Genomic DNA, 27,235 nt, shown 5'->3' with positions numbered 1-27,235 from the left:
AATATGTGTCATTAGTGGTGAGTTTTACAAACTTCTTATGTTTTCACAATGCTAATTATTATGCATTTATTTCTGCTTGATGAAATTCCTGCAGCAGTTCTTGTACAGCAGGTCTTCTGGTGATGAACTCTTTCAGTTTTGTTTGTTTTGATATATTTTCAATCTCTTTCTTCATTTCTGAAGAACAGATTTGCTGGGTACAATATTCTTCTTTGACAGGATTTTTTTTTCTTTCTATACTTGAATACATCACCCCTCTCTCTCCTAGACTACAAAGTTTGTATTGGTAAGTCCCTCTAAATTCTTATGGTGGTGACTTACATGTGGTGACTCATTTTCTCTGTTGCTTTCAAAATCCCCTGTGTCTTTGACCATAGACAATTTACTTACAATGTGATTTCCCATAGCCATTGCAGAGTCAACTTATTTGGGATTCTTTGCGCTTCATGAATTTGGATGTACATCTCTCATTCCATGTTTGGTAAGTGTTCAACTCTTTTGTTTCAAACATACTGTCTTTTTCTCTTCCTCTTCTCAATGGGACTCCCATAATTCACAATTGTTTCTGTTTGTAATGTCCCATAGTGTTTCTTCACTCTTAAATTAATTTTTCTTTTCACTCCTGTGGCAGGATAACTTCAAATGACCTATCTTTTAGTTCACTGATTCTTTTTTCTGCTTGCTCGAGTTTGTTGAATCTCTTTATTATATTCTTCAGTACAGTCATTGTATTCTTCAGCTCTAGTTTCCAGTTGTTCTTTTGATGGTTTCTATTACTTTGTTGAACATCTCATTTTGTTGATACATTTTTTTCCTGAATTTCATGAAGTTGTGTGTCTATGTGTGTTTCTTGAATTTCACTAAACTATTTTAAGAGGATTATTTTGAATCTTCTCTACAAGAGTACATAGATCTCTTTTTCTTTAGAGAGTTTATTCATTTCTTTTCATCATCTCATGTTTCCTTGATTCTTCATGGTCCCTGATTTGTTGCATTGGTATGTGCACTGGTCTTTGAGTAAGCAGTCTCTTCTTCCCTTCTTGGACTCTGTGGTCCATGGTGTTGCTTCATCTTCACATATATATTCTGTGATTTTCACAGTGAATTCTTGCCTGTTGATAGTCCTCTAGCATGTAAGCGTGGAAGGAAACCTGATCATGTCTTCAAAGTATTCTTTAGGAGGGATCTGAAAAATTGGGAGGTGTGTCTCTGTCATCAGAGGAGCTGATGGGAAATTGGGACCCTGCAATTACCTTAATATTATGAGAAATATTAAGGTACAAGAAGGGAAATTACATTTCTGAAGGAGGTAGTAGGTTTGAGGACCTATTTTTGACAGTGTCTTGGAGATTACATGGGTGGTGGCCTTGGATGTTAACCTACATGTGGTCAGCAGTTTACAGAGAATTCTCAAGTGTGGCAACCCCATGTCCTGGTATCCAGAGCTGAAAGGCCCAGTCATGGTTTCTTCTAACACCTTGGTCCTCAACACACATTTCTTGATGTCTCTGAGCTCATCATCCTCTCCCTCCCTGGGGCAGAGGAGGAAGACATTAACTACTGGGCCCCTGAGTCTTTACAAGTGACCTGGCCCTGTTCTGAGCATACTGTAGCAGTTACTGTCACCCTCATGGCACCCTGTAGAGGAGACACCATTATCCCTCTTTTCAGTGAGAATTTGAAGCACAGGGAGATTAAGTAACTTGCCCAGGAGATTAAGTAACAGCAAGTGAGTAATGGACACCAGACTATATTCATACATTAAAGATATTTTGGGCTTTTTGGAAAGAGCATATTTTGGCTAAAACCCCACGTATCTCAACCCATGGTGACAGATGAAGACCTGTCTGTGGGGAATGAGACTCATCATGTCTACATCCACAGGACACCAGGGTGCTTTGTTCTGGCAGGAGCAGTATAGCTGCATCTCATACAGTGGAGCAGTGCTCACCAGGTAACAAACTCTCTTGCTAATCAACAACAAATCCCAACTCCTTTTGACTGGAAACCCAAACACAGTATATGTGTCCAATTCAGTACAAAAGGGGCTCTTAACAATTTTGTGTTTTGGTGCTTTAGATGTTGGGCTACGGGGGTGGGAGTGACAAAGTACTTCTGCAGAGCTTCCGGGCAGTACGAGGGATCAGCGGCAGCATCCTGGAGAGTGACTGAGAGCATATGGGTGGGAGATGTTGACCATGTGAACAGCAGCTACTGAGGGGGAAGCACTCCTGGCTGGGTTGAAGGCAGATCTTTGGGCCACAGAACATTTGTGTGCAGTGGGGATTCATTAAGGTGAAGTTGATGCACCTCCCCTGTGTGAAGAAGAGTAGAGAGAGAAGGTTACTGAGAAGCCATTGGAATTGGGAGCAGAAGGCTGTGGTTTCCTTGGCTCAAGGGGATTAGGCTCAGTACCTGTCAGGATCCCCAGGGTGCGCCTTTGTTGATGCCCTTCCTCTCCCTAGGTGCCGGCCTCCAGCCTGCGCTCCTAATACTAGATTCTGTTCAGATATTGGACATCTGCCCTCCCTTCTCTATGGAGCCCCGTTGTTCTGACTCTGGACTCCCTTTGCTCTGGTGTTGAACTTGCCTGCTCCCCTCTGTACTGGGAGCCTGGTTAGCAAGGACAAGGGCTTATTGCCATTGTAGCCCCAGCATTGCCCAGGCTCTCTTGGTGAGTATGTGCCAAAGGGATGGGTTCTCACTACAACCCTCAGGCTGGGGTTGAGTCCACAGTGCAAGGGCAGGTGATGGTGCCCTCAGATGGGTGATGGGCTCTGGAGGCAGCAGCACATACAGACCCATTGGTTTGGGTAGAGATTGATGCAGACCCTTTGGGACACCATAATCTGTCTGCAGCACCACAGGGAGGGTGGTGAGCACACTGACCAGCTGACAGCATCTCTGGGCAGCCCTGGACTGGATCTGTCAATGGGACTCCAGGACCTCTGGACTCTGGGTTATTCGGACTCACCTGGACACTTTCTTAGCCTCAGCAAAAATTGACCTAGCATTCTTCATAACTGCATTATTTCTTCAGTGGCATTTTATTATTTTATCCCTGTTTTTGTCAAAAAAAGGTAAAGCTTGGAGCGTTTCAGAAACTAGACTAACTTCGCAGATGTAGTAACAGGTTGAAGTCAGTACTTTCCTACAGTCACTCCTGAAAATGCCAAAGGGACCTTTCCCCATCCCTGCACAGTGCCCCGCAAAGCAGATTTCTGTGCCCTATATTGTCAGATCCAAAATGCCTCCTTGTGTCACAGAAATGACCTAAAGCCTCTACACAGGAGCACGTGTAAGTAGAAGTGCCCATTCATTCATTCATGATCAGAGGGCTCAGTGTGTGTGGACCACATGCAGTGGAACAACTGGATTTGGTGCCCTTGCAACGCTCTGACCTGCAGGACTGGTGTGCCTCTGTCCCCCACACCCTATGGGGTGACACTGGGTATCTTGTGAACATCTTGACCATTGCATTGATGAGGACAGTACTTGATTTCGAGCCTTTCAATTCAGCAAGCCCTACAGCCCCAGGGCATACACACTGGCTGTTTCCTCCATTTGGAAGGACCTCTCTGGATTTATTTTTATCAGTTATTTCTCAGCTTAACTGTCACTCTCACAGATTCTGATCTGGCCAAACAGGCCCTCACTGAGATATTCATGACTTTCAAGTGTCTAGAGAGCTGTCTAGAGACAGGTGGAGAATGGGGCTTCTGTGCAAGCAAGGCTGGGACTCAGAGCTCGATTCACACCCAGAGCCGGGAGCCCAGCTGCAGAAGGAGCCCCGACACCACTGTCACCAGACAGTGTCTCTGCTGGGTGTGAGCATGCCTCAGGTGTGTCACCAGCAGTGTCCAGAGGCTTTCAGGCCTATCCAGAGCTTCTAAATGCCCACCTGTCCAGCCACCAAGAGCCAGTGTTTTCCTGATTCAGTGAATGTGGTCAGTACAGACCTCACTATAGATCGTGGGACTGCAACATCCTCCAGGCCCCTGGCCCGGTCTGTACAAAAGGTCTGAGCATGGGGACACCCAGGAATATGAGGCCCAGGCAGGTGCTTCCCAAGAGAACCAGGAGTAAGGTCCTCCTCAGATCTGGAGGCCTGAGAAGGGCAGCTCTCTGATGGTTTGGGGGTAACCATCATGAGACCATGAGTGCTGACCCGAATGGGGGGCAGAGCAGTGAGAAGGGTGGAGCCAGGCTCAGAATTAAAGTCCCGCTCTGCTGCTCCCATCCTTTATGAGCTGGGACAAGTCACTCAGCCTCTCTGTGGGTCACACCCGCCTCCATAGAGCTGGGATCTACCAGTACAGTAGTATCTACCTGTACATTCACTGGGAGGATTAAAGCAGTGAAAACATGTAAAGTTCTTGAGGAACTGACCCACAGAAAGGACACAATAAAATTATCTATCATTATTATTATTAAATAACAAGGATGACAAGTGGAGAAATTGGGCTTCTCCCCACTGTCACAGGCACTGACACAAGGAGGGCATCTTTACTACCTGGTAAAACCAGTCAGTGTTGACCAGACAACATTGGGGAGGGGGTGTCACCATGTCCTCCGCCACTCCTGCAGCTGAGTGAGCAGCCCAGGAGGGTCTCATGGATGGGGTGCAGCCAGCAGTCCCACAGGGTCAGGTAGGCAGTGGGGAGGGACGATGGACGGGAGTCCAACAGGCCTCTCCAGCCCTTTTCGCTTAAGATTGGAATTGCTGGGCATTGCTCTGGAGAAGAAAGGTCCTGACATCCTTGAGACGAGGACGCAGGGGAAATGCACGGGCACCATGTTGAGAATCATCTGGAGGCTCATGAGCTCCAGGTCTCCACGCCTTGGGCGTTCCTCTCGGCAGATGCCCGGACAGGGCTCTCTGACCCACAGTCCCAGGGGCAACTGTCAAGGGCAAAAGCAAGACCCCAGCCCACGGGGAGCATCCCTGTGCCCTGCTTACCATGTCCCTGGGCGGACACCACATCAATGGCAGCTGGCTGCAGAGCTGGACAAAGTCATAAAAAGTATCCAGTTTTCCCTGAAAAGCAGATGTGGTTGTGAGGAAGCTACAGGCACAGACGCTGCGTCCAGATGGGTGGTGTCCCCTCTGTCTCCCATGGCTTCCCAGGGCTGTGTCCCCACAAACTGGCTGAGACAGCACTGCAGCCATCACCTGGGGCAGGGGGCTTAAAAGTCTGCTGTGTTTGTTGGGAGCTCGTCACTGTGGGTCACAGATTGTTTTGGGTTCTGGAACAAATCGGTACTTTTGGTGTAGGAGGAGAGGTCGGGGCTACTTTTGAAAAAAGTGTCAAAGTTTGGAGGAGACATGCAGTAGCCAAGGAGAGGTCCTCAAGGAGCAAGGTGAGGGGGGCATGGAGACTGGGCAGGAGCCTGAAGAAGAGGGAAGAAGGCCTGCTTTTGGGGGGCTCAGAGGGAGAAGGCAGGGAAGAGTCCCAGTCCCTGCTCAGGGGGAAGGGTCCTGAAACGGGAGAAAGAGAGAGATGAGGAAACCAAAGAACCGGTGAAAACGTGGACGTGGTGTGGGTGGAAGGTGGGGCCGGGCCTGAGGCAGGAACGAGCCCCTGGCAGGTGCTTCCTCCCTCTCTGGAAGGTGAGCTCTGTCTTCTCCGTGCCCTCACACTGACTCTCAGGGGAGATGCGGGGCCCGCCCTCCGGCTGCCATTTGAAGCTCCCAGGAGGACCAATGGATCCCACAGCGACAGAGGCAGGACCAGGGGGAGGAGGGCAAAGTTGAACCCAGAGATGGTGGGGTCTTCCTTCCTCAGACCCGCTACCTGGGACCCTCTTCGTCCCTGTCATCTCTCAGCCCCCTGCCAGCTGGGGTCTCAGTCACCTGGGGGAGGGAAGTGACTCCCCTTCCTCCATGTGGCCCTTGTCACCCCATCTCAGGGGCCTCAAGGACAATGCAGTGAGCTGTCTCCCTCCCTCACTGAGCAGACAGGAGCCGTAGGCACTCCTGGGTAGTTTAATGCTGGTAAGATCTTGGCTCAGAAGTTTCTTTTCTTTTTCATTTTTTTTCCCCCTGACTGGTGTGTGTCTGTTTGTCATTACATGTTTTCACTCATGCAGCCACTGGCCATTGAAACCCAGGAGATTGCCAGAGCTGATGACAACCTCTGTGAGAATCAGGAACTGGCCGGCTGTAGGTCAGCCCCCAACGTCCAGAATCCTGGGCCCATCCCAAGGCGAGGTCCCTGGTGCTGGGACTGCCTGGAGGCAGGGGGCACCTGAGCCTTCAGCTCTTTGTCCTCCCCTGGGCCATAGGGTCGGGAGGGTCTCTGGTTGTTCTCTGTCACCGAGAGGTGGGAGACCAGAGCCCATAAAGCTCGTCTCCATCCAAGCCAGGTGTTTTAGGCCCAAGTCTGTGTGCATTGAACTGGCTCCCCCTCCTCCAAACCTCCAGCCTTGAGGGGCTCATCCCTCCCTTCCTAAGGGTGCTTGTCACCTCCATCTGTTTCATCCTGTCTTCTTGGCACCCACAGCAGGAGACAATCACCCTGGTCTGTACAGGGCATGGCTTCTAGAAAGAGAAAAAAATTGCAGTCTTTCTTGTCTGGCAGCTCCTGGGTGCAGACCCATGACATCTGTTGCCCCAGCACCTGTCAAGTACTGGCGAGTCAGCAAATGTTTGCTGGAGAATCAAGGACAAATGAGCAGCGCCCGGCACGTAGGAGAGTGGCCTCCATGTGAAAAACACGCCAACTCCTTTTGGTTTACAAAGATGGCTCTTCTCCAAACATCAACAAACTCTATCCTGTCCCCTTGGTTCCTGGCAGCCACCCTTGCAGGAGAAGCTGGGCGTGAGGCTGTGCCATGTGACGGAGGCTGGCAGGGGTGTGGGCATTAGCAGGTGACAGGGCTGTATTCACCCGACTCTGGCAGATCCAGCCTCCCCAGGCCACACTGCAGCCAGTGTAGACGTCAGCCCAGGCAGTGACCCTGTTTCCCACCAGATCTCAGGCCCAGGTCCCCCTGCCTCGACACGGCACCCCTGCTGTAACTACTTGTTATGGGCCCTGGGTTGGGCCCCTACCCCGGGTCAGCGCCAGCCTCCTTACCTGACCCTTGGTCCCTGTGCTCACCTGCCCTAGTCCCCAACAGCTCAAAGTCAGGTTAGGACTCCCTCCACCCTCCCCAGTCCCCGGTCCCTAAAGGCCAACCCTGCCAAGACCCTCATCCTGACATGAGCCAGGGATGAAGACCAAGGAAATGGAGCCCAGCATACATCAGAGCCCGGGGAGGGGGACCAGGTCCCTGAAACCTGAGGATCCTTCTCCAAATGCTTGCGCCAGTCCTGGGAAGGATCAGTCTACAAAGAGTCTTTTGGGAATTGAGGAAAAGCCCATTTATATCAGGAGGGATCATAGCTGTTCCTGAAATAGGCTACCCCATGTTGCTGATTCAGTGATAAAGGCCCTGGTTCAGGCTGTCTTCGGAGGTGGGGAACCGTGTTGTCTGGGTGACATTTTGTGTGTCTCAGGTCCTCTCTGGGGTCCCTCCCTGCCCTCTGTCACCCTCTTCTTTCTGCCACCTCTCTCTGCCCAGGTAGGTGGGAGCTGGAGGGGTGGGGGAGGGCATCTCCCCATACATGTCAGAGGGCCTCTCTCTGCAGGTTGTGTGTGCATCAAGTATGCTGACAACATCACAACGAAACACACCACTTACTTTTTCTGGTTTCTGGGCTGGTGGTGGCTCCTTAACGATCTAGAACGTGAAAGAGACAAAAACACAGGCTGGAAGGGGCATGGAAGGCTCTGGCTCAGCTATGCAGACAGGAGAGGACCCTGCTCGGCAGCAGTAAGGGATCAAACATGGGCTTTGGGGTGTCAACCTAGGTGCCTTCCTGAGCCTCAGGCCCCTCAGTCATCAGAGGGGAATCGGTACCTCCGTGGAGGGTCAAGGGGGAGACAGGCAGACTAAGGCCCCTGGTCCCTGGTAGAGTTTTCAGCCGCAGCCCTGACATCATATGAAGACAAGAGAACACTCCCCACACCCCTCCTCCTCTCCCCTTCCCTCCCTCCCCCTGCTGCCCTCCCTGCCTCCCAGCCCTCTGGGATGACAGTCCACCTCCCTGTGAAGGTGAAAGCATGAAGCAGGTGGCCCCCTAGAAGCCCAGGGTGTGTCTATGCCCGGGATGGGAGGACAGAGTCTGTGCCTTGTTTGCTAGTGTGAGGACCCCAGAGCTGATGGAACCTGGCCACAGGCAGAATCATGGGGCAGGCATGGGGCTGGTCCCTCAGGGGTCAGTGAGGGCTGGATGCAGGCTGTGCGGGCAAGGGTCACTCACCCTCTTGCAGCAGCAGATGCAGACAAGCAGCAACGGTATCACGACCAGGGACGGGATGAGTGTAGGGTACAAGAGAGGATTGTTGGGAATTGTGCTCTGGGTGATAACCATGGGCACTGTGGTTGTTGTGACAACTGTAGTCACTGTGGTTGTTGTGACAACTGTAGTCACAGTGGTTGTTGTGACAACTGTAGTCACTGTGGTTGTTGTGGCAACAGTTGTCACGGTAGTTGTTGTCATGGTGACAGTGGTAGGCACTGTGGTCTTCGTTGTCATCGTTGTCGTCCTCCTGGTACTGACAGTGGTAGGCACTGTGGTCTTCGTTGTCCTTGTTGTCGTCCTCCTGGTACTGACAGTGGTAGGCACTGTGGTCTTCGTTGTCATTGTTGTCGTCCTCCTGGTACTGACAGTGGTAGGCACTGTGGTCTTCGTTGTCGTCCTCCTGGTACTGACAGTGGTAGGCACTGTGGTCTTCGTTGTCATCGTTGTCGTCCTCCTGGTACTGACAGTGGTAGGCACTGTGGTCTTCGTTGTCATCGTTGTCGTCCTCCTGGTACTGACAGTGGTAGGCACTGTGGTCTTCGTTGTCATCGTTGTCGTCCTCCTGGTCCTGACAGTGGTAGGCACTGTGGTCTTCGTTGTCATCCTCCTTGTTGTCGTCCTCCTTGTCCTGACAGTGGTAGGCACTGTGGTCACTCTGGTTGTAGTTGGGACAGCTGGGGGCTCCACAGTCTCCTGCTGTACAGGGCACACATGCCAATGTCCTGGGGTTGGCCTGGGTGATCTCTTCCCGTGAACCCAATATCCACTTCCCACACCAGACCTCACAGTTCCCCTTCTCCTCAGGTTGCCTCATCCAGAGGGATCACAGTGGGGAGAGGAGATCATGGCTGGTACCCAGAGAGCCACTGTGGAGCCCTGGGCCACAGACCCTAGCACTGGCCCTGTTCCGAGACCCTCCCCGGGGCCCTGTCAAGGAAGCCCAGTCCTCCAAGGAGTGACAGCCCAGCCCTCACTGCCTGCCTTGGCTGAGAGCACAGGGGCTTTGTAAGGACCACAAAATGCTACGACCACAGGTTGGTGAGGGAGGGGCTTTGTGGCCCCAGAGAGGTGTGGGTGCAAGAGCAGAGGCAGGACACCCTGCTCACCTCCCCGTAGCCTCCCTCCCCTACTTCCCCACTCTGCAACCTCGGGCCAAGCTACTCCCTCTCTCGGAGCCTCCGTCTGCACATGTGGAGTGAGGAAGTGAGCGGGCACTTGAGAGCGTTAGAGAGCGGCTGTAGAAAGCCCACGCACAGGCCAGGTCCACGTGGGGGATTAAGGAACGGGCTCTGTTCTCCTGTTGTTGTGCATAATAAGGGCATGTGTGCTGCATCTGTGGACCCGCGCTGCCCAGCCCTTCCCTACATCAAGCCTCTGCTTGAGAGAAGCAGGGGGGGGAAGAGGGCAGAGAGAACCTGTGCCCAGGAAACAGGGAGGCTGAAAGGAGAGGCCGAGTGGGGCTGAGGGTGACCCTGTGCTGGGCCCAGAGCCACGGGCGGCTCCCGAGTTCTCAATGTGCCTGTGGACGGGGGCCGTCCAGTGGCGGGACTGGCTCTAACCTGTGCAGGGGGACTCTCCCCTCTGTTGCTGGGAAGCTGGCAGGGCCGGTGGGAAGGGCGGGGCTCAGCTCAGGGAGAGGAAGCTGCGAACAAAGTGCTGCTCCCAGGGGCCCTCTTTTCCCAGCATTTCACAAACCAGAGTAGGGGGACAGCTCCACAGTAAAGGACTAAGGGCACCGAGCTGGCTGTGAAATGCTACCATAGGTGCGTACCTGCAAAGGCTACTTCTTTACTTGCTGGCCTTTCCCTGGTGATGTTATTCCCCTCTCTTGCATCCCTGGTTGTCTCTCCCTCCCAAGCAGGGTCTCTGGCTAGCCCGAAGGGATGCTGCAGCCCAACATTCACTCACACAGTCCTTGCTGGTGATATTCAATCTTCTCTCACTCCAGGTATTGCCCAGGTCCAGAGAGTAATCAACAACGACCATCCTAAAGCACAGAAAGGGCAGCTGGTGACCCAAGAGACAGGATAGACACAGTTCCTGCACTTGGCTCAATCTGTAGCCCTAGCTCTCCTCACGGTAATGGCTTTGCACTTCAGGCATTTGGGGCTCCTCAAATGCAGGCAGCAGGAGTAAGGGGAGCCCATCCCCAGGCACCATGAGATTGACCTCTGCAATGAGGGCTGACCAGGCAGTGAGGAGCCCTGCGTGGGGTCAGATGCCCTCAAGACCAGGAGCGAAGTGACCAGGGATGGCTGTATGGTGGCACCATCTCGACTCCTCTGTATGTACACGGTATGTTGGCTTCACTCGGAAAAGCTGCCTGGAGCAAAGATACCAGCCCTGGGGCACACCATCTCCCACATCCTGCCCTCCTCAGCGGAGCCTGGGCCACCGCGGACCCCTGAGCTCCTCGGGGGATTGTCAACCAGGGCAGGTGCGGAGGATGCCCTGAGCCCTCCCAGAGACAGACATGTGTTGCCCCAGTAAAGGGGGCAGTCCGCATTCTGTACTCATGGTAGCGACACCTGCCCAAATGGCCCCCTAACCTAAACACTTACTGTCCAGCCTTAAGAAAAATATGTCCTGGGCAAATTATTTTTTCTCCAGTCACTGAGTCAGGTGGTTTAGCTGAAAGACAATCACATGACAAGAATGTCAGTGGACTTGTCCACCCATCCGCCCCTCCCCTTCTGCCTGCCCTTGGAAGCAGAGCTACCACTTTGGCAGAAGCAGCTTCTCTCCTCTGCCTTCTTCTGACACCTACTGTGCACCAGGCACTGTCAGGGCTCTGGCGTCTAGTGGGAACAAGGCAGGCAGAGGCCCTGCTCTCAAGGACCTGACATTTATGGGACTGGAGAGGGAGACAGACAATAAAGTAACAAGCAATGAACAAAATAAGCGCCGGAGTGAAACCAGATGAGGGGAAAGGCAGGGAAAGGTCTGGGGAAGAGGGTCCGGGCTGTAGGCACCTGTTCAGAGGCCTGAGGCATAACTAGCTGAGCTTGTTGTGGGAAAGAGGTGAGTGAGGAGAGGGGGCGGGGCCTCGTGGGCCCTGAGAAGGGGTTTGGGCTTTATTCTAAGTTCAGTAAGCTTGTCGCATGGCTGGCCAGTTTCGGGTAAGTTTGGACACAGAGGTAGCAGGGCCTGCAGGTGGACTGGATGTGGGATGAGAGCAAAGAGGAGTCAGGGACGATGTGCTGGTTAGTGAGCAGAGCACCTGGGTGGGTGGTGGTGACATTTATGGACACAGGGAAGCCTGAGGGGAACAGGGCTTCTGTGTTCGTGCTTGTTCTGTAACTTTATGGGAGCTGGGAGGTGGCATTCTGGAGGCTAGGACAGTCTGTAACTAGTAGCTGTGGAACCTTCTCTCTCCTGAGCCCTAAATCTTCTCACACTCCGACAGTGGCCACAGGTCAGACCTGTTCCGCACAGATGGTCCCCTTCCACTTGACCAGCTTTCGGCCATAACTGAGTTGTCAGATTAGCTAAGAACTTCTGAACTGTGCTCCCCTCATTGGTGCTGATATTTAAAGTAATCACCAACTTTATTTCAGGGGAAGGATTTGTGTCTGAGGGGTAGGGTGATTGGGATTAGTGTGAAAAAATCACAAGGAAGTGTGGTGTAATCTCCATAGTGTTCACAGAGCAGGGAGAGTGAGGTGATGCAGGCACCTCGTGTACTGAGGGCCAAGGAAGGCATGGTTGGCTGCACAGGAGCTTTGAAACCAACATTAACTGATTAAACCAAATATTTCCGTTGCTATTTTAAAGATTTCTTAATATATGACATCATTATGCACTAAAATAGGTAATATAAAACATACAGAAATATTGGTTTTAAAATTACTCCTTGTTACGCTTTTCTATATATACGAAAATGTTTTCCCAGATGTTTTAATCAGAGGAAAATACAGTTAGAGACAACCACATCAATCCTCATCAGTGCATCGGGGCTCATGGCAATAAACAGTCCTGATCCTCCACTTCTGGTCAGCCTCTGACCACGTGCAGCACGGCGGTCAGCAGAGGAGCTCAGGACATGTGAAACCCTAATGCTGGTCCACCTCAGAGAGAAACACAGGTGACAGCAAGGGTGAGAAAACAGTACAGCCACTGAACCCAGAGGAGGTATCTGAATACACTTCTTGGAGGATAGGCTGTTCCCAGTCTTTTTCAAGGACTGTCATCAGCAAGGTCAAAGTCCTATATTATGCAATCAGGTCACCTGTGTCTACTTTCTAGCTCTTGCTGCATCAGCTGCATACAAAGCAATAACACTAGGTCTTTTGAGAATTAACTGGGGTAGTGCATGTAAGACACAGTACACTACCAGATGTAATAAACATTAGCTCTCCATATAAATGTGTTACTCAGTCCTAATCACTTCTGAAGTATAAACCAAGAGATATCTAGCTCCCTGAGGCCATCTACACACTATGTGGTGAGAGAGTGTGGCAATGGCAGAGCCCTGCGCATTCTATGCACCCGTGGAAGAAGGAGAGATGGCCCAGAAGTGTGATGGGGCGAGGGCTCGCTCTGGGTTTACCAGATGGCCCTGGAATGAGAAGTCATTGAAATTAATATCATCATATTAAATCAATGTATCATGGGGCTACCTGAGAGAGTTGAGGAAGAAGAGAAAGTCCCACTGTCCCCAGGCGCTCTGTGGGGGAGATCAGGCCCACCTCAGTGCTGAGGGCACATCTGCTGCCCCAACTGTGTGCTTCCTCAGGCCTCTCACCCTTCCTGGAGGGACACCTGGTGCCTGAGTATTTCCAAACAGTAGCTTTACATATGTGATAGGGCTTAGTTAGTGCACCTACCATACTGGCCCCATTTCACAGTACAGATAATAGAGGCTGGGAGCAGAACACTCACTAGGTCAAGATCACACATGTAATGTGGGCCAGAGCAAGGATTCCGGGGCCCAGGCCTGGCAGTTGGCATCCTCTCTCAATCCCAGGTGACCACACGGTCCTGGGAGAGCTCAGTGCACCTGGCCCAGACTCAGGGCCCTGGGGCCACCTCCACTTCCCACCAGCAGACTCGTGAGATTCAAGTCCTTGTCTCTCAAGGGAAGTGAGGGCCGAGGAAAGTGTGGGGGGAGTGTAGCAGTGAGGATAGACCCAGCACCCCCAACCCAGCCTTGAAAGGTGTACGCCCTGACCCAAGAAGCTCTTGATGTGCTGGGGATTGATCACTTCCTGGCCTGAGATGAAGGGAGCAGTGGCCAGGCTTCCAAGCCAGGTCCCTCCTTCCATTGTCCATGCTGCCTCTATCCTCACAGTGTCCACAGTGAGTGGCCAGCAAGGGCTTTGAAGTCTTGGTTGGCTCTAAGGAATGCAGAGCAATGTGGGAAGTGTGTTACTTGGAGGCACCAAGGTGGGTACTTACTGAAGACTTCGGTTTTGCCCAACTTATATCTGCAAGTGTAGTCTTTCATTCTGTCTGGATTTAGGCCATGTGCATAAAACCCAAGTTGGTAGGATTCTGTAAGGGCAACATCCAAAGGTTTGTGTTAGGAGTGGCTGAGTGCTGACTTCCCTCTGATCTCACAATTATTGCAGGCTACCCCATAACTGAATTCCCAGGGGACTCCTCTGAGGAAGCAGTTGTGTTAGAACCAACATCTGTTTTCTCCCTGGGCTCACCTGTTGTCACTGATGGTCCACTCTGAGGCAGCGGGGCTGGGCTTTGAGCAATCGGGGCCTCTCACCACCGCCTCTGACCCATTAAGATCATTAAAGGCACCCAATGTCGTCCCCTCCACAGAGGTGAACCCAGCCATGGGTTTCCAACCCAAGGTCTTCCCTGAGAGGCACAGGCAGTGCTCTCCACCAGGCCCTCCATTACATAAATGACAGAGGAACCACGATAACACAAGCTGAAGACAGTCCTGACTCTTGTCTGAGCTGAGCACACAAGCCTGGGTGTCTGTGGGGCTTTCTGACACTTGGTAGTCTGCTCCTCCTCCCTGTGTTTCTCTCTGCCTATGGCAGGCTGGAGACCCCAGGAGCAAGGCCAGGACCTGGGTGAGGCAAGAAGGAGGCAAGGACCCTGCACAGGAGAATCCTCTATGGAAGTTGAAAACCTGTCTTAGCTGTGGTTCTGAAGTCTGCAATGAGTGCTTTTCTCCTCCCTCTTCCTGCCCCTTCATGTGCCTCACACAACCCCCCAGGGATTCAGCAAGCACCTCCTTCTGTCAGGGTGGGAGACATTGATTTGCTAAGATACAGTTTTGGGGCCATAGCCTCTCTCCAGGCTGCTGGGGATTTCTGGCCCCTGAAGCAAATACTGGGGGATCCAGAGAGGGCAGTTATTGGGCCTGCCCTCTGGGGAGCTGTCCAGGATAACATGCAAGTCATCCTGTTGCAAGTCCAAGGTCATTAGCCTCCACCTCTGCCTCCTGGCCCAGGCTGCTAATTCCAATCCCAGATGCTTGATTTGCCCAAAGTCAATTAACTCGAAAAATATTCCTCAAAAATGCCAGCACAGCCTTGGACCTGGCAGTCTGATTCCTCCTGCTTCAGGTCTTCCTGCAGGTCCCATCAGATCAAGGCAAAGTTTGCAATTTCTCTGCTTGCAGAAAATAGATTCTCAGCCTGTGGGCTGAAGCTGGCTGGATGACATATTTTGTTAACTTTTCAAGTGTCTTCAAACAATTGGACCCCATGTTTAAAAGTCTGCGTACTTTCTCGACACAAAATAGCCAAAAATTTCTTGGGAGAGTACAGAGCTGGAGGTATTATGCTTCTTATTTTCAGACTATAGTCAAAGCTACAGTAACCAAAACAGTATGGTACTATACAGAAACAGACACACAGATACAGACAGCCCCAAAGTAAACCCATGTACATATGATCAATTGAACTATGACACAAAAGGCAAGAATATACAATGGGGAAAAGACAATCTCTTCAATAACTGATGCAGGCAAAACTGGAGAGCTACATGTAAAAGATGAAATTAGAACATTTTCTCACACCATGTACAAAAATACACTCATTTTGGATTAAAGAACTAAATATATGTCTGGAAGCCATAATACTCCTAGAAAGGAAAGGAGGCAGAACACTCTTTGTCATAAATTGTAGCCATATTTTTTTGATTTGTCTCCTAAAGAAAGGGAAACAAAACCAAAAATAAACAAATGGGATCTTATTAAACTTAAAAGCTTTTGCACAGCAAAAGAAGTCATCAACAAAATGAAAAGACAACGTAATGAATGGGAGAAAATATTTGTAAGTGATATGGCAGATAAGGGGTTAATATCCAAAATATATAAACAGGGAGTACACCTCAATATCAAAAAAATGTAGAACCTGATTACAGAATGGGCGGAAGACCTATATAAACATTTTTTATACCAAGAAGACATACTGATGGACAACAGGTACATGAAAAGGTGGTCAACATTACTAATCATCAGAAAAATGCAAATCAAAACCCCAATGAGATATCACTTCTTACCTGTCAGAATGGCTATAATCAAAAAGACCACAAATAACAAATGTTGGCCAGAATGTGGAGAAAAGGGAACCCTTGCACACTGTTGGTGGGAATGTAGGTTGGTATAACCACCATGGAAGTTCCTTAAAAAACTAAAAATAGAGTTATCATATGATCCAGCAATCCCACTCCCGGGCATATATCCAGAGAAAACTCTAATTCAAAAAGATACATGCGGGACTTCCCTGGTGGTCCAGTGGCTAAGAATCCGCCTTCCAATGCAGGGGACGCAGGTTTGATCCTTGGTCGGGGAACTAAGATCCTACATGCCATGGGGCAACTAAGCCCACGTGCTCTAGAGCCTGCGTGCCACAACTCGAGAGCCTGTGTGCCACAACTGCTGAGCCTGTGCATTCTAGAGCCCACGTCCCACAACTAGCGAGAAGCCCACACGCTGCAACTAAGACCCGATCCAGCCAAATAAATAAATAGATATTAAAAAAAAAGATACATGCAACCCAATGTTCATAGCAGCACTATTTACAATAGCTAAGACATGGAAGCAACCCAAATGTCCATTGACAGATGAATGGATAAAGAAGATGCGATATATGTATATATGTGTGGAATATTACACAGTATGGAATATTACTCAACCATAAAAAATGAAATCTTGCCATTTGTAACAACATGGATGGAGTTGGAAGGTACTATGCTTAGTGAAATACGTCAGACAGGGAAAGATAAATACTGTGTGTTATCACTTATATGTGGAATCTAAAAAAATTAAAACAAAAATGAATATAACAAAACCAGAAACAGACTCACAGATAAAGAGAACAAACTAGTGGTTACCAATGGGGAAAGGGAAGGGGAGAGTGACCAGATAGGGGTAGGGGATTAAGAAGTACAAACTACTATGTGTAAAATGAATGATCTACAAGATATATTGTACCTCACAGGGAATATAGCCAATATTTTATAATAAATTTAAATGGAGTATGAGCCATAAAATTTTTGAATCCATATGTTATACACCTGAAACTAATATAATACTGTAAATCACTATACCTCAATATAAAAAATAATTTTTAAAATTTTCAAAAAAAGTAATAGTCTGCTAGTAATCTGGATAATAATCCAGATTACTAGCTTCTTTGGAAAAGTGGGAACATCGGCATCAGTGGACTTGTATTTCTGCAGGGCGACCACTGACTGGGCTAGAGGCCACTGCCCTTCTCGGATCGGACAGCTCCATAATGGCCCAGCAACCAACCTCCCTCCAGGACCCCGCTCACTGCAACCAACCATCCTTGGCTTGGCCTGGCCCACGCCTCTTACTCGTGGTATTTGCCTGGCCTCCAAGGGCACCTGATGGCAGTGACCCTGCCCTTGGAAGAGCCTAAGTACATGGGAGAATGGGGAGAGCACTGAGGTTTGGAAAAAGAGCAAGGAAGGTGAGCTGATTACCTCGTGCTAAGAAATCAGACGTGTGGCCCACTCAGGGCAGCCTTGATTTCCCTGAGTGACACACCCCATGCCATGACCGGTGGCCAACAGCACAATGCTGCTTCTGAACCCAAATCTGCCAGGCTGCACCCTCACTGCTCACACTTCATAAAGGCCCTGCTCACCATGACACGGGAATCCGTATTTGTCCCGGAAAAAGCAGTTGGGACTGTGTCCTGCATGCGCACCTTTGTCAGCACAACTTGGTCCACCCTGAGCAGGGCTGCTGCCCCTTAGTCTCACTTTAGGATTATTTTTGCAATTTACATTTTAGGAGTTACAATTTACACTTTAGAATTCTTTTTTGCAAAGAAGCATAACTCTGAACTAATAAACCATATTGTAAGTAGATACAGTCAGAGAAGGGAAACCTCAGCTGCCTGAATATGGAGAGGTCAGGCTCTAGATGAGGCAAAAAGAGCCAGTATACCCTTCCTGCCACAAACAAAAGCCAAGAGGAACCAGAAATGGGCAAGTCTGTGCCAGGCCAAGTCATGTACCCCGTGTTCATCCAAAATGACATCCCCGACAAGCAGTCATCTACTGTGCACCAGTCAATCTTTACACTTCCTCCCTTAAATCTCCCGAACCCATGAGCTAGGCATGATCTACTATTCCAGTTTTACAGAGAGGGAAACTGGAGCTAAGATAGGGCAGGAGGTACCCCGCAACCCCTGGCAGGTTCAGGGCCAGGATCTGATCTTGAGAACCCAATCCAGCACCCACGTACACCTCCTCCACTCCTGTCTTAATTCCAAACATCTATCACCCTGCTCTCCGGGGACATGTCCTGATACCCTGATACGTGGTTTTTCAGCTCACTGGGCTGTGAGCTGGAACCAGAAAGCCCCGATTAGGGACGTGGCCAGTCCCAGCCTTACGGTGAAGATTGGACGCAGCCTCCTCTTCCACGTAGCTGACAGGAGGGAGGGCGGCAGCTGAGGGCAGGGCCGTCTGATAGCCCAGCGCACAGCCCGTGCCGCATCCTCAGGATCAGCGCACGCTGCCCTCCGCCTGGACACCCTCCTTCCTCCTTGTGTCTCCTGCTGCCCTCAGCCCCGCTCGGGGGCTGCTTCACCTCTGCAGCAGAGCCCCCTGTGCCCCAGGCACTGCCGCTCCCTAAGGGGGGCTTCTGAACTCCGGCAAGTCTCCAAAGTAGAAGGCAGGGTGATGGTTTCAGATTTTTGAGCAGAAGAGACTTCAAAATAAAAGAATTTTCTTTGTCCAGGTAGCAGCCTCTTCTGTTTCCCAACACCACATACCCAATTCCTCCAACAGTTACAGGATGAAAATGAAGTTGCAGGGGGCTTCCCTGGTGGCGCAGTGGTTGAGAGTCCGCCTGCCGATGCAGGGGACACGGGTTCGTGCCCCGGTCCGGGAGGATCCCGCATGCCGCGGAGCGGCTGGGCCCGTGAGCCATGGCCGCTGAGCCTGTGCGTCTGGAGCCTGTGCTCCGCAACGGGAGAGGCCACAACAGTGAGAGGCCTGCGTACCGCAAAAAAAAAAAAAAAAAAATGAAGTTGCAGGAAGGACTAAAATCAGCTTGCAGGGCTGTATTTCCCATATACAGTGCTGCTGCCCATCAGAGACAGAAGGACCAACAGCCCGTGGGATACTGATCCTTTCTGGAACAGAGACCTTTCTCTCTGGAAGAAAAGTTATACACCAGGTCATCCAGGGCCTCTAGAAAGAGTTACTGGGAAGGCAGGCATCTCCCTGAGAAACCCAGATGGAAATGAGCATGAAGAAGGCATCCGATCTGCCTGAGACTGACACAGGTACACAGGTGGACGCGACCTGCCCTGGGGAGGGCGGGTCTGCGAGCACCTGATGTTGCTTGGGACAGTCACTTTGAGAGAAACTGGACACTGGCCAACTGTGACCAGGGTGTCCTTTTAAGGCAGCAATTCTACTTCTGATCTTGATCCCCGGGATATTCTGACCCAAGAGGAGTAAGCATCAGGATGGTCCTACAGTATGACTTCTAGTATCAACTTATTAGGAACAATCTGACTATTGATCAAGGGAGGCCCATGAAATAAATTGTTCCATCCATGCAATGGGATACTATGTAGACGGCTGGAAAGTACTATGTACTGCATGATCCCATTAATGTAAAAATATCCTTGTAAAGTATACTTAGGTAGGTCTTTACATATAAAAGCTGAACTCCTTATGGTTGTTATCTCTGGAGAGAGTAGGATGGGACAAGGGGGGACCTTATCACGGTGGGGGACAGCCTGGACCCAGGCTGGTTACAGGAGTGTCCCCATCTGCGCAGTGTGTCCTGCCTTCATCCCGCAGGTCCTCCTGCCCCGCACAGCCTGCCCACCCCCACCCCCTCCACCCCCCAACCCCCTAGAAGGTCTCTGGCCATGACGCAGAGCTGGATGCTGGACCTCAGAGGGAAGCCGTGCTCTGCACTGTGTCCTCCTATGGCCACACTGCTGGGCCCCACCTGCTGGGCTTCCTGCAGACACTCACTCTGGCCCAGTCATATACAGGAAAAGGAGTGACCAGGTGCCGCCTCCAGCCTGCCTCTGGGGTCCAAGCCCCGGGCCAACCCAGCAACACACAGGAGGGATGAATCCCCAAACCACAGTGCCGAGTGCCCCAGGCCAGGCCCTGCGCTCATCCCCTGTGAGTCCCTGAGGAGAGGTTCTAAAGCAGCAAACTAGCTTGTGGAGGAAGAAATCAGGGAGTAGCTGCCTCCAGGGGGTGGGGCAGGGATTGCCTGGGAAGGGAGCTGAGGGGACTTTCTGGGGGCAAATGTAGTGTCTGAGTCTTCATAGGGCTGGGGATTACACAGGTGTGTGCATTTGTCAGAAGTCATCAAATGAAACACTTGTTTGCTGCATTTCAAAAAGAGAAATCTTAACAAAAATTGTTACCAGGTAAAGATATGCACAATGAAGGGTTTGGAGGTGAGGTAGCCCCGTGATAAATGATAAGAGAAATGTTGTCAGATATAAATTGTAAATCCAGGTAGTGGAGAGAGGGGTGTCCATTGTACAATTGTTTCCACTTTGCTGTAGTTTTGAAAATTTCCATAATAAAATGTAGGAAGAAAAATATGAGGTGAATGATAAAAATTTAAAAATAAAACCATGGACACAGTGAGGCAGAAGTCATGGGTCCTACTGGTGACAAGTGACTAATGACAGGAACAGAGCAAAGGCTGTGGGAAGCCAGGGGGCAAGCTGACCAGGAAAGACTTCGGGCTTGAGGCGCTCTGAGAGTGAGGCTGCGTGGGCTGGACCCTGTAAAGCTAAGGAAGGTTTTGCAGGGAGCCCAGTCCCCCCAGCCCCCAGCCTCTGCAGCAGATGGGCTTAGAGCAGAGGTTGGACCTTGGAGGGTCTGGTTGTCTGGCTCAGGGGCCTCAGCTTCCATGGTCAGACTGGGGTAGGGAAGTGGTCTTCTCTGTCCCTCGGGTCCTGTGCAGAGAATGGGCTGGAGCACAGGTCTGGAGGCAGGGAGGCCAGCAGAGGCCTCTGCCTAGTCCTGGAGGGAGGCCGAGAGGCTGAAGAGGCCACGTGCCTCACGCTCCCCACTCCCGGCTTCCCCACACCCGGCCCACTGACTTATTCAGAACAACAGCCTGATGAACAGCTTCTTCTACTTTATTTGGGGCCCAGGTTCCTGCCTTGAGCTTTCCCTCCAAGTGACAGTCATGCTGTGTGGCAGCTTTTGACAAGATGACAGCAGCTGTAAAGGTCAGAGCAGCAGTGCTGGGCCACGCCTGCAGAGGGTGTGCGGTGGGCACCTGTCACCTCAGCTGGGCCACCACAGGGCGTGAATGACAATGGGCATCTTCCCCTGTGGTTGACAGGCCTGTGTATGTCCCAGGGACACAATCAGAGAATTGAAGCTGTCAGGGTGCTGCACGGCTCAGACGTGACACCAGAGAAGCAGTGACCCATGTCCCCACTCGGCACTGCAGGTCACAGTGTGGGATTCAGGAGGAGTCACACAGCTGCCACCCACAGCGGGCTCAGCTGGACACGCTTTCATCCTGGGCTCAGCTCGGGGGTGGGGGCAGCACCAGGGGTCAGTGATGGGAGTGTTAGTGGCAGCTCCTGTTGGTGAGGGCCCCCGGCTTCTAGATCCTGTGCCAGTCCCTGTGAGCTCCACTGCATCTACGTCTCACTGCAGACCTGATAGTGGGTGTTGCTGTTTCTACTTCTTGGCGACAAAAGTGGAGCTCACAGGTACTCAGCATTTTGCACCGGTTTCGTGCCCATGGGCAGCAGAGCTCGGATATAAACACTGCTCTGTGTGACCCCATGGCCTGTTGCACTGTAACCTTGCAGTTCGCACCGCGGCCAGGCCCAGCTTCCTGGGTCTGCGTCCAGCTGCATCCAGCTGTGTGCTGTTACCAGTGGGAGCGTGTGCTTATCCACCCACCTCAGCTCCACAAATCCCAGTGATGTGGACTCACGAGCCAGCACACACAGAGCTCACTGAGAGAGAGGGCTTCTATCAGAAAAGCAACTGCACAGGATCCTCCCCACACTGATGCAGGGACCCTTCCGGGGGGAGAGAGGGCATCCTTGTCACGTTCCAGATCTCAGGGAGAGGCCGACCCCGTTGAACCACTGGGTGTAGCATTGGCTGTGAGAATTTGTGCAGATGCCTTTGTCAGGCTGTGTTCCTCTTATGATGCTGAACTTGAACTTTGTCCCGTTCTTTCTTTCATCTGTTGAAATAATCATGTTTTCCTTCTCCATTTTGCTAATGTGCTAAATTACACTGATATTTTATTTTTTAATTTTAATTATTTATTTTAAATATTTATTTATTTATTTACTTATTTTGGCTGCACCGGGTCTTAGTTGCAGCACGCGAGATCTTCTCTGTGGCACGTGGACTCCTTAGTTGTGGCATGCATGTGTGATCTAGTTCCCCGACCAGGGATCAAACCCGGGCCCTTGTGTTGGGAGTGCAGAGTCTTACCCACTGGCCCACCAGGGAAGTCCCTACACTGATATTTTAAATACTGAATCAGACTTGCATTTCTGAGGTGATCCTTAATTAGTGTTGAGGTGTTGTTCTTTTCATATATTGTTGGATTTCATTTGCTAGTGCTCTGTTCAGGGTTTAGAAGCATCCTTTCTTATTTCTTTTTTTTCTTAACAGGATGAGGCACTCTGTGCTGTATTTTTCTTATGTCTAAATAAAGCTTTTGGTTTTGAGGGGTTTTTTTGTTTTGTTTTGTTTTTTTGTGGTATGCGGGCCTCTCACTGCTGTGGCCTCTCCCGTTGCAGAGCACAGGCTCCAGATGCGCAGGCTCAGCGGCCATGGCTCACGGGCCCAGCCGCTCCGCGGCATGTGGGATCTTCCCAGACCGGGACACGAACCCGTGTCCCCTGCATCGGCAGGCGGACTCTCAACCACTGCGCCACCAGGGAAGCCCTGGTTTTGAGTTTTAAAAACGCGATTATACTCAACTTCCTGGGGTAATTATTTCCTAACATATGTATGTCAAGTCATTTTGTGGTATACCTTCAATTTACACAGAGCTGTATGTCAAGTATATCTCAATAAAACTGGAAGAAAATGTAATTACACACAATATCCACACCACAGTCTGTGGCAGACATGCCTCATACAAACACACACTTACTTACATACTTAACGCACGATAACATATCCACACACGCACACACACACACACAACTTCACACACCAAACACACACACACACCACCCTCAAACGGACACACTCTGGCACATTCACTCCACACATGCACAAACGCCATTCAGTCTAGAACAGTGATTCCAGCACGTACCTCTTACACAGGCATAGAATGTTTTCCCACCCATAACTTCCTTACAGGAATTTCCCACGAGCTGGAACAGATAGATGGGTGGCAGGGTCAGGGCGAGACAGGCGTGACCATGGTGAGAAGCCCCCCTCCCCCTTCTCACATTTAGCCCACACTCACCGATACAATAAAGCCTTCCTCATCACTGGATTTGGGCACATCATACATGTGGGTCTTTCCTTCTACAATTTGAATCAGCTACAAGGAAGAGGAGATGGTTGGCACACAGCCAGGGGTTGAGGACACAGCAGATCCCATCCGAGAAGACAGGCTCTTGCCTCTTTCCGTGTTGGACTCCAATGGCCACACCCTGGCATCGGCCAGCAGCCCACCCTTGGCAAGTAGAAAGCTCCTCTGTCCACATCGATGGTGTGTAGCTTCATACAATACTGGCTGTTCATCTGCTGTGACTACCTGTTGTCCAGACACTTGGGACGGGTAGAGGACCATCCTCTGGGGAACCCTGGGACAGCTGCCTTTGAAAGCGTTCTCCAACTGGGCTCAAGAGTGGCACCTGGTTACCTGTTCTGAATTACCTGGTCTCTCTGATAGTCTTTTACACCCAGGCAGTAAACCTTGGTCTTCATATTCCGAAGCCTGCTGACCTAACAGAAGAAAGATATTTAGTATAAAATACACAAATACATGAGGCACAAAGCTGTTAATGATGGACTAGACTCACTTCATTCTTAGCATTCCGTAATGTCGATGGCAGCAGTGGTCCAGCGGTCAGAGCATAGACTAGGCTGGTAGCTTTCTTGTCTGCAGAAGAAGCAGGGAGTGGCCTGGTCAGCAAGGCACCTAGAGTGACCTGCCTCAGGCTGTCAGGCCCGCAGCTGCTCCCACACCTCCTCCTCCTGGGGAGAGGCCACCCTGACCCGAGTACCCACCACCCAGAGCGCCTGGAGGGAGAAGGGGCCTCAGCCCAGGATCCACTTGACAGACAAGGAGCCTGAGACCGGATCAGAGCCCTTCCTAGTGGACCTTCACTATGGGCAGGTGGCACGGCCTTTGCCCTGAAAGGCAACTGCAGCTACTCACTGGACGAGGACAAGCCTCTCAGGTGAGCGCAGGGAGAAGCAGCCAGAATGACTGTCAAGGTGCTTGGGCAGCAGCCCCCACCCAGCTCCCCGCCTTTCCCCAGCAGCCCATGCATGTTTCCTGACAAGGGCTGCAACCCTACAGTCTCGATGCAGGTGGTCTGGGCCAAGTACAGCCATTTCCACTGGCGGAGGCACAGTCACAGGACGAGAGTCAACCGGAGGGAAGAGGCTCAAGGGAAAGGAGGCAGAGCCAGAGCTGTGGTGGACAAAGTGTGGGCAGCCAGGGGGACACCAAGGTCTCTGTTCCCTAAACTGAACCCCGTCTGCTCGCCATCCCTGTAAGTTCTCGTTTCTTTTTCATGCAGCCCAACCGTAGGTCAAGCATTTGATATCTAGTAAGAACCAGGAGTGTAATGCATGATGCCATGTGGCTCTCGGAAGCATCCCTGGGGGTGGTTTTACTCCTCACTGCGCAGAGGAGGAACCTGCAGCACAGAGAGGACAAGGGACTCGCTCCAAGGGTCAGTGCTAGGAATTGCCCGGGGGGGTCTGCACCAGCCTTCGCTGAGGCCCAGGCCTGGCTCTGTCCCACCTGAGCACAGTGACATCAGCAGGCAACTTACTATTGTAGAAAACTCTCGAAATCTGCTCATTTGCCTGCAACAAAATGAAGGAATGTTGGGGGAGGGCAGTGAGATGACCCAATAATTCTTTAAGAACTTGACAAAGCAGAATAAATTCCCTTAGCCGTAGAGTCTATACCTTTCTCAATCCTGCCTGCATGTTTCTGGGTCCTGAGGGCACTACATCCCGAAGTCTTTTAAGACCATGTTTTATCTCATTTCTGAAAACAAATCAGAAAAGAGGGTTGAGGAGCAAGGAGGGTTGATTGCTATAAAACAGCTCCAGCTGTCCTGGTGCCATTCTGCCCTGTGGAGACCTGCCTGGACCACAGAGGACACAAGTGGCCCTGTGGTGACCTCTCTGCCTGTGTTTTTGACACTGACTGGCCTTGGTCAATGCTTCTCTGTCCCGCATTCAGCGGGTGTGGAGGATGCTGCTTTGCTGGTCCCATGGGTAGGGCCTGGCTTTCAATGTGCTCATCTCTGTCTCAGGCATGCAGACCTCGGCGGACTCAGCAAGGGCCCTGCCTTGACCGTCCGTGGTGAGGCGGGAGCACCCATGGCTGCGCACCTGTGAATCCAGCACCGCCAATGTGACTGGCGGTACTGCTGGCACCTAAGGGGTCCCTGGTGAGGGCGCATCACCTTCCAACAGGCAAGGCTGAGTTTGGAAAGGTCACTCTGCTGATACCCCTGCCCTGTCCCCTCCTCCCCTGCCACAGACTCCTGAGGTGGACTTGGTCCCTCCAAGCCACTTCCCCCTCTGGATTGGTGCTAAAGGAAGCAGTCAGGATGCTCCGTTAGAGTCTAGGCCTCCTGGGCTTCATGTGCTCCTGAAGAAAGAGACCATAAGCTGGAAAAGAGGCCTGAGGCCCGTCCATGTGGGAGGAAGAGCAGGGACCCCAGGCTGCCATGGGGATGGACTGTCGGCCTCTGTTAAAGCAGATGCAGGGGATGGGACTGGGACACACCAGGGCTGGGGCTTAGGTTCAGGCTAGTGCAGTGTGATGGGCTGAGCTGTCACAGCAAGTCTAAGGAGAATGCGGTCCCTGAAGGCTGATTTCTCACTGTGGGCAGAAGAGATGCTCATGTGTGGTGAGATATGAGAGCCCCAGACCTACTGAACCCAGTTCAGGAGGAAAGGAGACCTGGGACCAATGGCCAGGGCAGGCCAAAGCTGGCCTTGCCTAGTCTAGCATAAATACAGGTCTTGGTGCTTTTTGGAAGATTTCAGTTTTGTCGTTTGCACCTCGCAATATCCTGAAACTCTCAGCCCTCCCCAGCCTCCTGCCCAGGACTCAAGTCACCAGGCAACGTTCTCACCTGAGTGGCTCTCCCTAGTGCTGCCCTCCCAGCTCTTCTCATACAGGGACACCAGGCTCCCAGCACCCTCGCTAATCCCTCCTGCTCTTAAAATACCCCTCTCATACCATAAGAGCCCCTTCCACCTCTTCCCAGTTCTCACCCACCCCCGCCATCACCCCTGGGGCTTCCTAGCCCTGTGCCGTCTGGCTTCTCCAGCACCCAGAGCAAGCCCTGCGTGGACCGCGCCATCCTCAGCCTGCTCCCCCTAGTGGCAGGGCTCAGAAAGCACCATCCCTCGTCCCAGTCCTGGCCCCACACGCTCTGCAGACCCACCAGAGTCACACCTCGTATCAGATCCCATCGGCCACTGCTGGACTTACCCTATACACCAGGACCCACCCCAGCCCTCTGCCACACCCTCCTAAACTCCTAGGGAGTTTTGGGAATGCCCAATCCCGGGCTGAGCCTTGCTCTCAGCGAGATTCTGTGGGCTCCTCCCGAGCTGGAAGCATCAGGGCCATGGTTGATTTTGAGCTGTCCTCGTAGGTACGTAACCCGCCCCCCCACCATCCCAACACACACACATAGAGGATTTCATATCTCTTCCTCTCCCCTGAGCCCCACTCCCTCTCCTGAACCCTCTGTCATGGAAGACTTCCTCTCCCACACTCTCCAGAGAGGACCAGGGATGCCCTCCATGAGCCTCACCAAACCTCTCTTGGTCTCGGTCTTGAGCCCACTGCCTTGGAGGGGGCAGTGGTCCTCCTCTCCCCCACGGGCAGCTCTTCCCCCAGAGGCCCTCGCCTCTCTCTGCCACCCGCCAGTTTCCTTCCCCATGGACTTCCTTTCTCCCACTTCAAACCCACTCTGGTCTCTCTCTTCTAAACTCGAACATGCACAAAACCATGCCTTCCCCTAGCTCACTGAACAGGAAGCACAGCCCCTGCTTCTCCAGGGAGCCAGGCATGCGGAGTGCTGTGTCCACGCTCCGGCACCAGCACTCCCTCCCCCGCAGCCTTGCTGCAGCTGCTCACCTGCTGCTCTGGCTTCTCTCCAAGTTCCCGAACACGGCTCTGTGCCACAAATCCTGGACCCACTCAATTCTAAATGTCCTCAACCTCTCTTTGGT

The 27,235-nt window shown here is 51.6% G+C and overlaps 1 protein-coding gene and 1 long non-coding RNA gene across 2 annotated transcripts in view; both read right to left on the bottom strand.

Annotated features, from left to right (window-relative positions):
• Positions 1-1,753: 1,753 nt before the first annotated feature.
• Positions 1,754-8,614, bottom strand: LOC132593640 (uncharacterized). The gene is made up of 5 exons (XR_011376799.1): positions 8,309-8,614; positions 7,687-7,725; positions 6,467-6,541; positions 4,961-5,038; positions 1,754-2,315 (listed from the first exon to the last, which is right to left on the bottom strand). It is a non-coding gene; the product is annotated as an uncharacterized lncRNA (long non-coding RNA).
• A 74-nt stretch (positions 8,615-8,688) lies between these two features.
• ANTXRL (ANTXR like) overlaps positions 8,689-27,235 on the bottom strand; it is a 32,022-nt gene continuing 13,475 nt past the window's right edge. Inside the window, exons 3-13 of the mRNA XM_060286009.1 lie at positions 24,941-25,022; positions 24,802-24,835; positions 23,818-23,897; positions 23,672-23,740; positions 23,256-23,333; positions 23,100-23,160; positions 13,748-13,843; positions 10,912-10,981; positions 10,259-10,337; positions 8,866-9,046; positions 8,689-8,711 (exon numbers count right to left, since the gene is read on the bottom strand). Coding sequence (XP_060141992.1) covers positions 8,689-8,711; positions 8,866-9,046; positions 10,259-10,337; positions 10,912-10,981; positions 13,748-13,843; positions 23,100-23,160; positions 23,256-23,333; positions 23,672-23,740; positions 23,818-23,897; positions 24,802-24,835; positions 24,941-24,961 — 792 coding nt within the window. The 5' untranslated portion in view covers positions 24,962-25,022. The remainder of the gene's footprint in view (positions 8,712-8,865; positions 9,047-10,258; positions 10,338-10,911; positions 10,982-13,747; positions 13,844-23,099; positions 23,161-23,255; positions 23,334-23,671; positions 23,741-23,817; positions 23,898-24,801; positions 24,836-24,940; positions 25,023-27,235) is intronic.

The sequence above is a fragment of the Globicephala melas genome, chromosome 16, assembly GCF_963455315.2.
Source record: "Globicephala melas chromosome 16, mGloMel1.2, whole genome shotgun sequence".
Lineage (NCBI taxonomy): Eukaryota > Metazoa > Chordata > Mammalia > Artiodactyla > Delphinidae > Globicephala > Globicephala melas.
This window is presented reverse-complemented; position numbering and strand designations above follow the sequence as displayed.